The sequence below is a fragment of the Atractosteus spatula genome, chromosome 8, assembly GCF_055471065.1.
Source record: "Atractosteus spatula isolate fAtrSpa1 chromosome 8, fAtrSpa1.hap1, whole genome shotgun sequence".
NCBI lineage: Eukaryota > Metazoa > Chordata > Actinopteri > Semionotiformes > Lepisosteidae > Atractosteus > Atractosteus spatula.
The window spans coordinates 17154945-17172819 of NC_142713.1; the positions used below are offsets into that span (position 1 = coordinate 17154945).

Below are 17875 nucleotides of genomic sequence, written 5' to 3' on the forward strand. Positions count from 1 at the left end.
CGGAGGTGTGGTTTCCAAGCTTGACAGCCTGAGGTCTGACTGTCAGAAAGTCCAGAATCCAGTTGTAAAGGGTGGTGTCAAGACCCAGGGCACTGAGTTTCTTGACTAGTTTCTCTGGAATGATGGTGTTAAAAGCTGAGCTGAAGTCGATGAATAGTAGTCTTGCGTATGTGTTCTTTTTATCCAGATGGGATAGGGCAGTGTGTATGACAATGGAGATTGCGTCATCTGTGGATCTGTTGGGCCAGTAGGCGAATTGGTACGGGTCCAGTGTATCTGAAATGGTGTAATTAATGTGCCCCATGACCAGCCTCTTGAAGCACTTCATGATAACAGGGGTTAGTTCCACCGGGCGGTAGTCATTAAGGCATGTCACTGTGGTTTTCTTCGGTATTGGGATGATTGTGGTTGTCTTGAAGCAGGTGGGGACTACAGCTTGGGCCAGAGACATGTTGAGAATCTCTGTGAATACACCTGCCAGTTGATTGGCGCAGGCTCTGAGGACGCGACTGGGTATGCCGGCATTCAACTGAGAAATGTAGAATACACACTACTGAGATGTTCAGTCTGTGACTTTACCTAATCATTTAAGAGTTAGTGAAGTTAAAGTTGAAATCAAGTAAAGAAAAAGAGGACTAATGATTTTAAGTCAAAAACGTCAAAATACAATGTACAGTACAGTAAGGCTTCTATGAAGCAGTTAACGCAAAACAGAAGTTTGACTCAAAACCTACAGCTTTCCATGTTGTAGCACCATTACAGTTTACATTTCAGTGCTGCAACACCTGATGATTGTCACTTATTAATGATACAATTCAGAATGTAGCTGTGTTTCTAAACCATTTAAAAGTACTCCTTAAAGCATGGAAAATGAAAGGGGAAACTTCGACATACAGTATATGAAAATGCAATTCTGGACATTGCTGTTTTTGCTATACCTTTCAATGCCACATTGTTTTGCTCTAGAATATGGCTTAAATAGGTTTTGCAGGTTATTGACTTCTTTTATGGCCTTTTTTTATTTCTCTTGAGGTGTACAGCCATCAGAACCCAACATACCGTAGTTTAACCCTGTTGGGCTTTTTGACTGGAATTATGTGATTTTTTTTCATCCACTTTTTAAAAAAAATATTATTTTTCTCACACCTACTCAAACTTCGTAATCGTACTTAAAAGTATCTCTATCACAACAATCGATAACCATAAGGAGCTAACCTTATAATTCACTCCTTTACTTCTACGAGCAAATCTCTTACCTGACATCTTACTGTATCTGACATCTTCCTGCTGTATATTTTTTTAAACAAAATGTACAGGATCCATCCTTTCTTTTTTGTAAATGAATGCACAGTATGGTCAAGTTACTGTTAAAATAAAATCAAAAATTAAAATCTATCAATCAAAATGTATTTTCAAATGAAAAACCGTTGTGTCTGTATTCACAAGAATTGTTGGCAATAAAAGGTAACACTCCAATCGAGCTTTTATTATACCAGACAAGGGATTTTAAAGCGGAGCATGATATTTTGAAACTCTTAATCTGTTTATTAAACAGTTTTGAATCTGAGAATCAGTTTCTCAAGAAATTTAACCAGTGATGTATAAAAAATAAAGATTGTTTTCTCGCTTTCCTGTGCAGCATATGTTTGTGACGAAACGTCAGAGTTCTTTCTTCCAATTGGCTTGTCACAATGAAAACGTCATGTGTGCGGAAGCGAGCGAGAAACAGAGAAATAGGAACTGAGGATGGTATAAGACTTTCTACAATTTAGAGAATTTATATTCTTAAATTTAGTAAGACACGTCAGTAGAAGGTCACCAACACGACAATATCGACGTAACGCTAGCTAAAGTTTGTAAGTGTTTATGTGTATTAAGATTTTATATTCAATTTTAAAGTATTGTCATTTGCAAGCGTTGATTAAGACAGCTTTAAAAGAAACGAAAGTGTACTTATAAACATTTTAGTGTAAGAGCTTGTAGTAAAGAAGAAGCATTCACAGTCGCGTAATCGAAGTTTGCAATTGCAGCAAGTAAGAGGAAAGAGCGTTTTAATTCACATTCTGTGTATTATTGAGAATCTCAACAATGTGTATGTTCCAAACCACTACATGTACTGTACTGTACACTACTTACACATATAGAGTACAGTACATACAGTACATGTTCCCTGTTGTGAGAATGTGGGAAATAAATACTGCATATCTTGCGTTAAATCCTGCAAAGGATCCTCAGAACACTTGGAATCTCGCAAGCAGTTCTGTACGTAAAACATTTTTTTTAAAGAATAGAAGCAGCATTTGAAGTACATACAATATGCACAAGTATACTTTGGTATTGGTCTGGTGTTCTTGCTGGTACTTTACACAGAAATAAAATTGTCCCTCTATGCTAGTGAGGCTCACAGCTGTAGTTTGCTGTCATGCAGAGAATGTAAGAGCTTCATTGAGGCCTTTGCAAAACTAAATACAATTCTTGGATTAGGTGCCTCAAAAATACTGGGCAGGCATTGGTGATCCTATAGGATGTATTATTGCGGCACTATGGCTAGCCCTTGGCAAAGTTAACGGGAAATATGAATTAATTGTATTTTGATTAAGACAAAAACAGGTTTCACACAAAGGAAGACAGTTTCATGCTGTTTCTTGGTATCGGCTTCAAAAACATGCCTAGGTACGGTAGCTTGTTGATGGACTAATCACTAATTCTTAATACAGGCATGATTATGTAGTGTTTTATTAGCTAACACGCACCAATGGCGTTTCTTTTACTTTCCATCCACCTGATACTTAAATCTGAGGCTTTTCTAAGTTTTATTAGTGCTGTCTTTTTCACTTCCTAAGTGGTATCATGCATGTCTTGATATCTTTGATTGATTTCCAGACCATGTTTGTCACAAGAGGACCCGAAGATGACGTCCCTGACCTTGAGGATATGGACACTTCAGATTCTCAGTGGTGCTGGTTTTATCTGGCTGATTGTGGTGTTTGGCATATGTTTGAGGTACAGTATCTGGTATTGAATTGTAAGATGTTATATTAATTTTGAAGAACAACACAGTGTTGACTGATGTTTTCTTTTTTAAAAGGTTGACTCAAGCTCAACATGCAACATGACAAGCGAGGATATTGAAAAGCACTACAGAAGCAACCAGCAAGGTGTTTTGGAATTCTCTACAGCCAAATATACATATCTTTTGGATTTTTCAGGTACTTAATAATCATTACTTATTTGTTCATTTTAATAGTTTTAATTTGATCACTAATGAGGTACTTCAGATTAATCTAGTATTTCATAAGTGTGATTGTATTTTCTTTCCATTAAAAAAGAAATCAGTGAATTGAAAAAAAAACATTGGAGGAGGTTTGAATGGCTGACCTTCAGGAATATCCTGCACTTATACTGTACCTTCAAGATTTTCATGAGGTTCTCCATAAATTCCCATGGGAATCGCGTTATCCAGAAAAATGCAAGGAGTAATAATACTCCAACCAACATGCGCCGCTCATCAAACATGGTACTTAAAAGGACCCCTCCAGGAGTACAGTTTGCTGATAAAATCCACAGTCCATGGTCCGTGGAGTATCATACTGCAAAACAATATCCAACTGATGAACACGAGGAAAAAGCTGAAATCTAAGACAAGACAAGACCACAATAAATAGGGAAAGAGAGAACTGATCCAGAAGACAGTTGAGCAAATGGAATGTCATGAAAACAGGCTCTCCTCACCAAGGAAAAAAGTGAGGTTACTCTGTTAGTACTTCACCTTGTGAAATAGCATAGATCCTGATAGGTTCAAAGGGCCCGATAGGGTCATCTCCTTGAGGTTCAGGATTTCTGGTTGGATCTGCTAAATGCATGCTGTAGAAATAGTGCAACACCCATGCCACGATAACACCTTTTAATTACCCAGTTAAACAGGACCTAATTACAGTCAATACCTTGCCTTTTAGGTGACAGTATGCAGTCATTCAAAAACCGTTCATAAGCCTTACACTTCCATCCCAAACTCAAGATAGTGAAAGTAGAGTTCTAATAGTCCCAGTTAAAGTTCTGGCACCCTTGTTTAGGTGAAATGCTATTTTATAACCTTTTTGTAAATATTGTCTAATATACTATGTATTAATCAATTGTATTTTTTTAATGGAGTACTGATTATTTTTTGCAAACAGTTTGAATTGGATTGTTGGACAGCATGGATTCTTGTTACAGCTCCTTTTTAAGATCAAATACTGTAGCTCTCCTTAAAAAGCAAAATATTACTGGATTCTGCTAAATCAGTTCCCATATTGAGAGATTGCCCACTCCCGGCTTTGATTGAGATCCAGATTAATCATTTGTATGCACAAAAACAGTGCCTAAATAAAAGTGTTGTGGCTCTCTGTTGGTGGAACCTACTGTATGCCACAGTGCAATATTTATTGTCTGTACTGTCAATTGGGACTTTTATTTGGGAAATGTCAGATTACTTAGAACTGAGTGATTGAATACTGATTAATTGAGCTGATATGGAGAGGTGAATGTGCTTTTTCTAGGTTACTTGCGTGTTTTTATTTTAATAATATGTAAGAAAGTAATACCAGAGAGGAAGTACAAGGGCAAGAAAGCAGTGGTACTGTATGTTTGATTATACAGACGTACTTAAGAAATGTTATTTACAGTATATTCTCTATGTCACATGTCTAACAATATACTGTAGCAAGTGTGAAATTGGGAAACTGCAAATTAAAATGTAAACATTAATATTTGATTTTTTTCAGTAGGGCAGCCTTTTGATCTCTAATTTGTCATTCACATTTTTTTCTTACTTTTTGGTCCTTGTGTCCCTACCAAGTGATGAAACAGACAAACACAAAAACTGGAAAACAGCGGCCAATCAAGCGTGCACTTTATTCTGTGACTGCTTTCAGGTATGGAACTAACTCTTACTGGGGATTTGGCATGACCTTCAAAAGGTGAATCATGACAAGTTGAAGTGTCCTATCCCAGTATTGAACAGGGCTAGCTGTGCTTTGATTCTGTGATCTAATGAGTTTAGGCTACAAGATGGCAGTCAACAAGCTAATTTTTCACTATAGTTATTATTAATGAAATCCCACTACCTCCCTAGTCAGTTCTCTTGCATGTCATGTTTGTCTTGCATCATTGGAGCAACCTAAATCTAGGATAATATACTGTATAAACCCTCTGCCAGGTGGGTTTGATTTGAAGAATTTCCATCATACTGTAGCTGCCACATGTACCACAAGAACACTTTAGGAGTGTTTTCTGTCTTTCTGAATGTATACATTTAGATTTTTTTTTCATGTTTTTAATCCTTTAATTTAGAAAAACCATTTATAAATCTAGCCAACATGCTGCAACAAACAGTGACTTGGCAAGTGCCTTAGGGGTCATGGAAAACATACAGTACACATTACTGCTTTAGTGCTGAATGTAGGCAGAGCACTAGATGACTTGCCAAAGCCAGAGGGGTCCTTGATATGAGAAAAAATAATGATTTCCTCAGCCAGCTCTGGCAGAACAGTACTCAGTCCTGAAGTACAGGCTCCTGCCACAGTAGGTGAGGGGTATGAGTACAAATACTTTAACCTAAATGTATGAAAATAGGATGTAAATTGTCCAGTCTTGTAAGTACCTTTACAAGACTAATGTGTATTTACTACTTAATATTAGAAAAATAAGTAAATATAGAAATGTAAGGACTTTATCTTAATTGCTACTTCTAGTTATCTTTGATTGTAGCCTAATTTTATGGCTATATGCTTCACCATCTATTAATTATTATGCACCTTCTGACTACTATAGGGAATTTACCACACTTCTGCAGTACTGCAGTGTAAATGAGAGGTAGTTTTAGGCATCATTAATGCATTTGTTTTGCATACTTTGTTGTTGTTTCCTAATAGCAGAGCATGTAGGTTATAAATCATGGTGGTGAAATGCTTTGCTGTCCATTTTTCTTTTTTGTCTTAGTGTTGTTTAATGTTATTTTTGTTTTGTTTAGGCTTTTATTTAGTTTCACTTCATCAATTTAGTTTTGTCTAAATCACATACACTTGTATTTTTCATTTAACTATATAGGTTTATCTGTGATAATCTTTCTCTGCCAGTTCCTTCTCATTGGGAAATGATTGATACAGACCAACCCTATCAGGTAAGAGAACATAGGTTATATTGAGTCTTGTGTGCAAAATATATTTGTATTACACTTGAAGCATGAAATGCATAGGATAGGTGAGTTGAAATTTCATGAATGCTTTTTTACATATCACAACATACAGTATACATAAAGGTGTTAATTTACCCATTTCCTGGAATCTTAGAATTGTAAGGCACAATTTTGTTAGTGAAGACAACGTTTCTATAAGGCTTGCAAAATCCAGGGACACATACTACAGTATATACTGTACAGTGCCTGCAAAAGTATTCACCCCCTTCCAGTGGTAGTGGTAGAAGAGAATTGCTTAGGTGACAATTAAAAGTTTTGGTTAAAAATATTCACTTTAAATGTGTACAGAATATTTAATTTGTAATTCAACAACATGGGATATCAATGGGCAGAATACTCTTGTAAAGTATTGTATACACATTAAGAACAGGATGACACACAGAACAGTTTGGCGTCTTGCATGGGTAGTTGTTCTAAGGACTTTGGTTAGTAAATTACTTTCAATTCTTCTTTCCCATTTCAATCTAACAGTTTTTAAAGCTTAACCCTTAAGGTTAAAGTTTTTTCACAATGTAACACTGCAATTTTCAAATACAGGGTTGAGGTTGATAGACTTACAGTATATTGTATATATTGAATTTGTTTATATAAGAAATTCTTAATTGTTTTTTTTAAGAGACCTTTATACTGTATAACATGTACATACTGTATATGTGATCAATGTGATTAAATTATTAATCACATTGCAGATATGAACTGATAGAATAAAAAAAAACTTTGTTATTGACATCTGAATGACATGTCATTGTGAAACGAATGCTGTGGAGAACAATTTTATCTAAAATAATATTTTAATTCCTTATGTATTGTGTTACAGATGATAAGTTTACTTGGAGACACCTATGAATACAAAGAGGTAGCCAGACTCTTTGAGAGGACAATGGCAGCACACATTAGGGCAATTAAGAGAATTCAAAACATAGACCTATGGGAATTTTTTTGCAGGTAACTGTTAATAGTATCCATATGCATTTTCTGTAATTACAGTATACAGTATGTGATTATAAATGCTACTCCTTTAGAGTTTAGTAGTTTAGATCTGAAAGATACTAGCTACAGTATGTACTGCTGTATGTTGGTCAGTTTTCTTTCTTGTAGTTGTTACTAGGCAAGTTACAGTATAACAATAACTCTATAAAACACCTTTTGTCTTAAATACTGTACAGTATGTCTCAAAGCTGTTTACATGAGAGATACATCAAAGTTGCTATTATAAAACAGAAAAAAAAATTAAATTAAATATAAACCTAATAATTCTAATTATTAAGAAGAAAATGTTATTTTGTTAGTTTAATATACTGTAAGATTTAAAATCTCCTGCATCCAAGCAGTTAGATTTCCATGTCCATTTTGGACAGACATTCCACAAACTAGAGGCTTAGGCACCGAAAGCCCTGTTACCCAAAGTTTTTAGTCTGTTATTAACAACACATACAGTAAAACATCTGCATCAGTGGAGTGACGACTGCTGCAAATAGGAGAAAAAAAACAAAGACCAGGCCTTGAAGGTCTTAAAGGAAGCCATTGCAAAAACTACAGAATAGAAGACTTATGGAATACTGTAAGAAAAAAGAGCTAATCACAATTCCTGTCTACTAGGTTTTGAACATTTTGTAATTTGTGTAGAGTATTATGTGAAACCTAGAAGAGGCAGTACTTGCTTACAAGAGTATTTACAGTAATCAGTCCTGGAAGAGACAAAGGCATGTTCCGTTTCTCCACATCAGCCATAGATAGAAATGAAGGCATCCAGAAAAAAGTTCTGCGGTTAAATCATATGATATAGCAAGAATAATTGTTATATTTTTCATTTTAGAGAGAAAGTCAGTTACCAGTTAATAACTATTCTCAAATCATTTTAGTTTTGTGTAGAGAACCAAATGTGATGATCTCAGTCTTAATTAAAGAAAGGTTACTTAAGTTATTTTTTTCTTTTTGAAGAAAAAAGGCCCAGCTGAGGAAGATAAAACGAGTTCAAGACATTGAGGAAAGAATGCTGTTTCATGGCACCAGCTATAATGTTATACAAGCAATATGTACGCACAACTTTGACTGGAGATTAAGTGGTAGCCATGGTGATGTCTATGGAAAAGGTAGGTTGCAGTTGCTGGGATCTTTACTTAGGAGAATTAGGAGTATACATTGGTTTAGGTAATATATTATACAGCACTATATTACATAATTTAATTTTATTAATTAATTAAATAATTCAGTTAAAATATTAATATTGCCTAAACATAATAAAATTATCAACAGCATCATCTTGCCCATCTTGGTTTATGAGGTCCATTCTTGTGATGTACAACTATTTCTGCTGAAGCACGGTCTTCTTTCTTCAGGTTTTGTCTGTTGTTTTAGGGAAGAAGAATTTGTATAATTACACTGTGTTCATGCACATGAAAGGCCCTTTTCAGCTTAATACAGCTTACACACATATTTTTCTATTACTTGCATCATTTTCTTATGCATGTGAGAAAACAAAACAATTCTGGTATAGTTCCATAGAGATTATTTCACTTCAGCATGTAAATAGGTTATGTTATGCAATTGGTCATAGGTTTTAAGTTCATGCTGATATTATCTTACAATGCTCTGAAAAAGTGCATGAAAGTTTTGATGTGTGTAGTTTATTGACAATTCCACTTTTAGGGGAAGGAGATATATTGCATCAGAAACATCCATCTGTCCATTTTCTAACTGCTTCTTCCAATTTAGGTAAGCCAAAGCCAATCCTGGCAAGCAGTGGGCACAAGGCAGGATACACCCTGGATGGAATGTTAGTCTATCACAGGGCTCACACACAGATACACACATACTGTAAACACCAGAGCCTGTTTTCACAGAAGCCAGTTAGCCTACCAGTATTGTTGAAGGTAGCCGGCCCACCCGGAGGAGACCCAGTCAAACAGAGAGAACATATGAACCCCACGCAGATAGAACATTGGGTACAGAACTGAACCCTGGGCCCAGAGTAGCAAGGTAGTGATGCTAACCTCCGCCCCACAATGCAGTCCACACATCAGAAACATTCATCATATTCACAATAGGCACATAATATATCATATTGTAAATAGATACAGTATTTGTTAAGCCTAGAGACAATTTACAGTAAGCTCACAGAAGTAGAATGGTGGGCTTTAACCAAAAATACATTTTTACCTTTCAAGGTTTCACATACAGTATATAGTAGATCCAGAAAGGAGGTGACACTTGCAAATTTAACGTATTTTATAGGTGTACACATTTAAATAATTTCTTTAAAACTACTATCATTTTACAAGTAATTACTTTGCATTACATAAAACATTCACATATCTTTTTTATAATTACTGCTCCATTATATACAGTATGTTTATATTTAATTATGTAAAATACAATTTTTTTGTTTTTCTTTTTGGGGAATGTATTACTTTTATTAAAGAATACTGTACATAATATGCAAAGGGCTCCCAAGTGACTCTGCGAGAGCAGTAGGTTTGGTTCAGACCCAGGTTATGTCACTGCCCAACTCCGAGCTACATTTCCTAAGCAGAGGCACTTAATTTATAGATTAAATTCTAGAAATATATTCTGCTGGGATGGGGTTGGTATTACTTTTCTAGGGCTCTCTCAGGTTTCAATACAGCAGTGACTTGCCAGATGCATGCAGGCTTAAAGACCTGTCACACTTCCAGTTAGCACTGACTTTAATCTAGAGACTATAGTCTTGATTAATAGATCTGACAGTTGAGCATGTTTGAGGGTAAATAATAGAATATATTTTGCAGTCCAAATAAAAATTTAAATAACGCCTTCAATATCCAGTAAGGATCACAGTGGCCCAGAGCCTATCCCAGAATGCATGGGATGCAAGGCAACATACAGTACAACCTGGTCGAAGCGCTAGTCCATTGCAGGGCACACACAAACACGCACACAATCATAAATGGGCAAACATACTGAAGCCAACGAAGTATTCCCGAGTGTTTGGTATAATTAGATGCAGGTGATTTCTTTATTCTCTGGCACAGTTTTGGTGAAAAGAGTAATAATCCAGGCACACTTGGTTAATCAAATATTTATTAACAATGACAAGACAAACACTACGCTACACACAACAAAACATACAGCACAGAAGTTACTCTACTGTATGTATACAATATTTACAGACTAGACGTTTCAGAGGCCTAACATCCTACTCACCCAGAAAACCTCAGACGGCTACTAAGTATTGAACTCTTAATAAAAACCCACAGAGGTCACAATACTATATAAACTGCCTTCTTAATAAACGCAATAGAACCTGCAGTTAAATCTCTCGTCCTGCAAATCCGGATGCCACAAAGTAAATGGGTTCCTATCTCCCCATTCTAAAAATGCACCCACAAGTAGGAAAGATGTCTGTAACTGACATATGTTTTATCCAGTAAAGCAAAAATTTGAACTACAATAGTTTACGTTTGGCTCCAATCAGTTTTTGTTTGGATGAAGGGCTCTCACTTGGCGCAAGCTTCAAGTTCCAACTCCTCATGACTCCTTTTTTGAGGTCTGACCTTCTCTTCTTTCTTCTTTTCTCTCCACTCCTCTTGTCCTCTCTTGCTCTTTTCTTCTGTTGTTAAAATGTGTTCTTATATGGTTTCTTTCTGGGCTGCTCATTGTCAATCTTTTACCCACAACTTGACTAGGTACACCAAGGTAAACTTTCCAATTGGAAATTCCAATTCTTTGCTTTGAAGCTGGAAGTGTTTACACTGCCAGGTGTCACACACTTTATCTAAACTCTTAGAGACCCTTCTTAGTTACCTAAAGCTGTAACAGTATTAAGCTGAAATTTGTAGCTCTGTATTAACTCTGATAATGAGGTTGGTTGGTTAAGGGCTCTATAATTGCATTGTTTTTTACTTATAATAATAATAATTGCTTAAACTTATATAGCGCTTTTCTGGACACTCCACTCAAAGCACTTTACATGTAATGGGGACTCCCCTCCACCACCACCACCAATGTGCAGCATCCACCTGGATGATGCGACAGCAGCCATAGTGCACCAGAATGCTCACCACACATCAGCTATCAGTGGGGAGGAGAGCAGAGTAATAAAGCCAATTCATAGATGGGGATTATAAGAGGCCATGATTGGTAAGGGCCAATGGGAAATTTGGCCAGGACGCCAGGGTTACACCCCTACTCTTTTCGAGAAACACCCTGGGATTTTTAATGACCACAGAGAGCCAGCACCTCGGTTTTATGTCTCATCCGAAGGACGGCGCCTGTTTTACAGTATAGTGTTCCCGTCACTGGGAACATTAGGACCCACTTGGACCACAGGGTGAGCGCCCCCTGTTGGCCCCACTAACACCTCTTCCAGCAGCAACCTTAGTTTTTCCCAGGAGGTCTCCCATCCAGGTACTGACCAGGCTCACACCTGCTTAGCTTCAGTGGGTTGCCAGTTGTGAGTTGCAGAGTGATATGGCTGCTGGCTAAAAATGCAGATAGCAGAGGATACTTGATCTGCCGAAACAGATCTGGGTAGCTGATCTCACCATAGCTACTGTAAAAATGTGTTGAACCTTGTTGAGAACCTCCACATTCATTTCTGATATCACTGATACTTGGCATTGTTTATGTGCAGCTTTCCATCGTTCAGATTAATGATTTATCCAGTGGAGGCATGCAGAGCTACAGCTGATGCAGCCAGGTCTTTATTGCATTGTACATTTTTTACAGTACTTAAGGGATGGTTATGTACTGTACTGAAACATTTAAAACATTGAAAATTAATAAAGAAAATCTTTAAAAGTAGCAGCCACACTCCATGGCCCTGCCACGCCTTGCAATCAACCCTGCTACCATGAATCCGTAGAAATAATATGTAAAAGTGAGAATAGTGAGAACTTGCCGTGAGGCTAATCTTGAATTCCTTTCCTGGTGCCAGGGAGATCAAGATTAGAGGCATTATTCAACACCACCAGGTTTGAGCTAAATCTACACCTGTCCAGAACAGTGAAAAAGGAAATCACAGCCAGACTTCTCACACTCCCAAAATTTGACTTTATCCCTATAGTGCCCCATGGACAAAGCATAAACAAGGACTATACTGTATGTTTAGAATCGCGGAGTCTACAAGCGGTCAGGTACATTCAATGAAGAATAATTAAGGTAGTTTTTCAGAGATTAATATTTTTATTTTTTCCAGATTTAGTTGCTAAAAATTTGAACACCGGTTTAAACAAAATTACATAAATTGAAGACGTGTATAAATTTAAGTCTAAATTGAGGTCTGTGTAAAGAGAGCAGACTTTATTCAAATGCATAATTACAAGATGCAAGAATGTCAGAATTAAACCAAACAAACCAGCTTGCATAACTAAAGAATAGAACTCAAATTTAAGGTATTAAGAGAGTTTGGCCCCCCGCAGATCCTTAAAATCTCTTTTTAAGATTTGTATGTTGTAAATGGAGGAATATACTGTAATATCTGGTCACATCTCTTTCCATGTACTGTATATTTAGAAATTCCAATATGTATTCTATCCCTATACACTAACAAGGAGGAAGCAAGGATATTCTTTCAAGGAAGTTTGTCAGAGAATTCTGGGAAAATGTGTAATCTTTGTGGAATCTTTTTTCAGTAACAGGCATACACTATATATTGACAGTATTAACAATAATTTGAAACAGATCCTCCTATTTCAAGCAGAAGGGGAGTTAATTAGGGCTAATAATTTTGAAAACATTCAGGAAGAATGTCATCAATACTAGATGAAATACCCTTGGTCATTTTCCTGTGTCACCTACAGTACTTTATCTCATAGTACATACTGTACGAAAGGATGTCATTCAGACTTTTGTAAATGTGATATAACACACAATAACATAGATTCTGTTTTCTCCTCCACTACCTGGTCACACTGTGCCAAAGCTGGAGACCCTATAGGTAGTGTTTTATTTAGTGTTTTTCTGAAGAATCCACGGGATAGTCTCACTCAGCTGGAAGACACTCTGTGAGGGTGATGTTATGATATCAGCAGACTTCTATGTCAACACTCTTGCATTCTTGAATCTCTGGTGAAATTGAGTGAGAATAAGCAGTACAATTTTTCCCTTTTCTGACCTAAAACAAAATCTGGTTTGAAAATGATTGCTGAATAAATGAAAGAGATTAAGTACCCAGTTATTACAGCAGTTTGTGAACTCATGGCCACATTCCCCATTTTAATAAGCGCCAGCAGCTGCTCCATATTTGAGCTGTGTCAGCAGAACAGGTTGTTTAGCTAACTCAGGATAGTCAAATTCTTTAATCTTTTTCTCAGTTGAAGAGGAAGTGGGTGAAGAGTTTACATTTTTCTGAATCCCTGACATTTCACATTTTTAGTTTTGGGATTGCTGGGTCAGCAGTCATTGTTCTTGATTTTACATTCTATGTTTTTGGTGAAAAGTACTACTGGGTAGCTTCTCAGCTAGTTTTCTAGTTTAAATGAGGGCATTTGTTTTTTATCTTATTCATGTTTCTATGTTTCTTTTAATTGGAAACACTAAGTAATGGCGTTTAAAAAAGGAAACAGGCAGTAGTTCAAAAAGTTAAGGTGGGAGAGAAAGATACATAGAATCACGTAGACAGGCTCCTAACTGCCTTGAACTTGGATTGCCTGCCAGCTATCAGACGTTTATATTATTTTAGGTGCCTAGCTATGTTATTTAGCTCTCCTTATTACTGGAGGAAGAATATTCATATGGTGACTATCAATAGGTTCAATGTTCTGGGTACATGTCTCCAGTTAAAAGTGGAAAGTGCTGATGTGTGCTGTAGATACAGTAAAATTTCCACACCTGCACTACACTAGAGCAGAAAGGTGAAAAAATGTGGAACTTTGCACATTACTTCATTATAAACTTCTAACTAATTTGGGGTATATAGCCACTTGATCTTTCCCCAAGAAAGTTAAAAGGTGAAATTGAAAGACATTCTATACTATAATATTTCCTGTAGGTAGACAGTGAATGAAGAGAATATAAAATGCAAATAGCTGTCATTCTGATTGTAAGCAAATTATAAATTTTTAAGCTGTCTGCCAGTTCCAGCCTTTATCTCAAAATGTTGTTATAGTTTTGTGAATCATAGAAGACATGGAATCTGTATATGAAGGTGTGCTAATCTGTTAAAGAAAATCATTAAACAATATATATTTGGTGTATACCTGTATGCTGTATATAATTTATATCAATTGCTCTTTGTAAGACAGCTGTCAAAATTTCAGTAAAAATGTATTCAAAATAAAATATGAACATGCTTCCTCACAAGTGTCATAAAACTCTTCCATGAAGAAAATTTGCTTTAGTACATTTTTTCACAATGTATTTTTGTTCCAAAAAACATACTCATATTTTTTTTTATTTTGTTTCAGGAACATATTTTGCCAGAGATGCTGGGTACTCAAGCAAATTTTGCCGTAGTGCTGGGAATCATTTAACATCTTTACAAAAGCATGGCGTTACACCACCTGTATTTCAAAGTGAACCTCCCTTTAAGTCAATGTTTATCGCTCGTGTGCTTGTTGGGGACTACACTGTAGGAAATTCCACCTATTGTAGGCCACCATCAAAGGACAAAAGCTTTGTGAACCTATATGACAGCTGTGTGGATGACATCACTAATCCGAAGATTTTTGTGATCTTTGATAGCAATCAGATATATCCAGAATATTTGATAGAGTTTTATTAAATTAATTCGTTTTGGACTTTTTTCCAAGTGCATTATTTTTTTTAAGTGGAAACTATTTTTGAATACTGTAAAAAGAGCAATACTTAGCCATTACCTGTGTTGTGTAGGTTCACCTAATTTAGATTTATGCTAGAAAATATGATATACTTTAGATTATACATTTGTAATGTATTGTCATTATTTTGACAATAAAGAAGATTAATATAACTGAAACATTAACGTACAAGATGGTTAACATTAAAACACTATTGTATTCAGCTGTTATAAAATGTCTTTTATAATGTGCCTTGTACTGTACATTAAAAAATAGTAATGTCTTTCCATTTGTAAAGGCTAAGACCTTTAGTTCAAACAGGCCACGAAGCCCTATTCAGCCTTGTTCTGGCTTTAATCGAGCAATTCACCATATCATTGGCATTCCAGTCCACTGACTGTGTTAAGGTCAAAAGTTTGCATAACATAGGATTGTTTTACTTTTCCAGAAAAAATTATATCTACCTTGTAATGTAAAAATGTATTCATTTAAAATGTATTTATTTAGTGCTAAATATTTATTTAATGGTACCTCCATACATTTATTAAGGTTATGCTTAATCAGATTTTATAAAAGACACTTATATTTTCAGGTTGTGTAACAAAGATATTAACAGACTAAGTAAATGTATTAAGCTGGGGTCAAGTATTACTGTATGTATAAAACAGTATAAAAACAATTTAAATTGTTTGTATATGAAATGTAAGCTATTTAGACTTGCTCCTTTTCAATATTTATTTTATTAATTTGCAGACATTGTTTACTAGACAAATCACTAAACTTTCATAGTTTTGTTTTTTAATATCATTTTGTTTCCGGATAATAACAAGGATGTGTATACTGTATAATATAATAACTTACACTTATTTATTTCTATAGTAAATAGTTTAACGTAGAACTATCAGAGCTTCTTATCACTTTTTGAGTCAAACTATGGGAGAAACACTTTGCGCCCTTTTTGATCCACCATACTTAATTTATTCAGAATGGAAATTATTATATACCGATGTTTTAAGCATACAGTGTCCTCCATATTTAACCAATGAAATAGGAATAAAAACATTATACTGTACATTGCAGGAGGTCTTAAACAATGTAACAGTGCTATTTGTGCTCAGCAGATGGAAAGCAAATTATGAACTTATAATCACTCAAGTGAGCTATTTACTTACCAGTTTTGAATTTAGAAATCAAAAGGAACAAGTCGTGATTTGTTAGCACTGATGCATATCTAAAATATAAATATTGAAAAGGGGCAAATCTAGTAATACCTGTCTTTGCAAAAGGTGTTGCACTTTGGTGGGGTTCGGAAGTTTGTGTGTATAGTCCCTGAAAATATCTAGATTGTACATTAGAGAAGCTTCAGAGTCATTCTTTATGATGGTTTTCCCATCTGAATTACTCGGTGGCAGCAGATTGGTGGCATTAGCAACATGCCCTAGCCTAATACAAGCAAAATAATAAATTGCACTCCTCTTGTGCCATTGGTCACACAAGCATGGAAAGGAGAAACAGATTTTGCACTTTAGTATTTGATAAATTATCTACCTCTTTAGATCTGTGAAAAATGTGTTTTAAATACGTATTTCATTTTTAAAGACTATAATAAAGATAACATTTTTAATAAAATGAAGCCCTTGAGAAATGCAGTATTATTTTCCAACATTCTTTACTGTACTAGTCCTGTGCTAAGTGTGGCATTACGCGGAGGCGTGCCCAGTGTGGAGGCGGAGCCCTGGTAGAAGGGCGACGCCTCGCCTCTGTATACCCAGCTGTCCTGGCTTCCATCTGATAAGCCCCAGATGGGCGGGTCCTATAAAGGCACACTGGACACCTTCCGACGGGATGAGCAGGGCCACCACTGGTAGGGGGGAGTTTTCACCGACAGTCCCGGACGGGATTGCAACCGCGTAAGGTTTTCTTTTTCTTTAGGTTTTTCTTTTTGCCTGTCCCATCATGCACTTTCACCGGGGCAGGCGCACACACACGCATTTTTCTTATGGGACAGTTCTGGTTTTGTTATCCCCTTACGCGCCCTGCTCACCAGACTGGACCCCGCTAAATAGGGTAAATCCAGTCAGGTCGCCGCTGTGCTAGCGACACTTTTTCCAAGCGGGACCCCGTTAAATAGGGTAAGCCCAGCCTTGAGGTAACGCAGCACAGCGGTACCCTTTCTTTTTGCCTTTTTATTTCCACTTCTTTTGTATTCTTCGTATTCTACCCGGGACGTAGACTTTCTACCAGTGCTCGCCGCGGCACCTCCCACTACATACTTTCGCATAAGATGAATAACTCTTTGACTCTTTCTGATATTATGGGAGCTGGTGACAGGCCTGCAGAATTTAGGAGCTCTCATCCCCTTTTTGAGTAGGAACTGACGAGATGAGATGGAAAAGATTTGCATGCTTAAACATGCATTTTTTCCATCCCTAGCCTTATCAATGGTTTCAGTGACTCAAACTTCATTACCTACATTTAGGTGATTAATCCAAAATATTAACCCATAATTAAGAAACAAGTCAGTAAGCATATTTTAGTTTGGGAACAGGTAAAGGTTCATTTCCTCAACCTTGGAAAGGTAAAGGTGAAGAAAAGACAACTGAAGAGGACTCCACAGCCAAAATGTAGTGTTTCTTTTCTTTACTTTTCTTTACCTTTCAGAAATTAACCTTTTCCTGTTCTTTTGCAGCCTATGAATACAGTGACATCTGTCTCACACAGCTGACACATGACACAGCTTCCTACTGGAACGTCTGATCATTTTAACTCGACCAGGTGTGCACAGCTATACCAACTCTTAGGACATTGGTCCACAACATAACTGTAACTCCCTGTAATGGAGCAACAGTCCCTTTCACCCATCTGTCATGTTTCATACTATGGGTATGAGACTTAAGGGCCACTC

General features: G+C 36.4%; 1 protein-coding gene across 1 annotated transcript; it reads left to right on the plus strand.

The window, feature by feature from the left end:
- The first annotated feature begins 1710 nt into the window (after nt 1-1710).
- Nucleotides 1711-16599, plus strand: LOC148829225 (protein mono-ADP-ribosyltransferase PARP11-like). The gene is made up of 8 exons (XM_088922566.1): nt 1711-1856; nt 2884-3003; nt 3089-3209; nt 4838-4913; nt 6088-6160; nt 7053-7180; nt 8177-8328; nt 14620-16599. The coding sequence occupies exons 2-8, from the start codon at nt 2887-2889 to the stop codon at nt 14934-14936; spliced, it is 984 nt and encodes a 327-aa protein (XP_088778692.1). The 5' UTR covers nt 1711-1856; nt 2884-2886; the 3' UTR covers nt 14937-16599.
- Nucleotides 16600-17875: the final 1276 nt, after the last annotated feature.

What these genes read in the sequence shown, in the direction of transcription:
- LOC148829225 (XM_088922566.1), top strand. Translation starts at nt 2,887, where the DNA reads ATGTTTGTCACAAGAGGACCCGAAGATGACGTCCCTGACCTTGAGGAT. An exon ending in ATACAGACCAACCCTATCAG is followed by an intron (nt 6,161 to 7,052) that starts GTAAGAGAACAT and finishes ATTGTGTTACAG; the next exon opens with ATGATAAGTTTACTTGGAGA. An exon ending in CTATGGGAATTTTTTTGCAG is followed by an intron (nt 7,181 to 8,176) that starts GTAACTGTTAAT and finishes TTCTTTTTGAAG; the next exon opens with AAAAAAGGCCCAGCTGAGGA.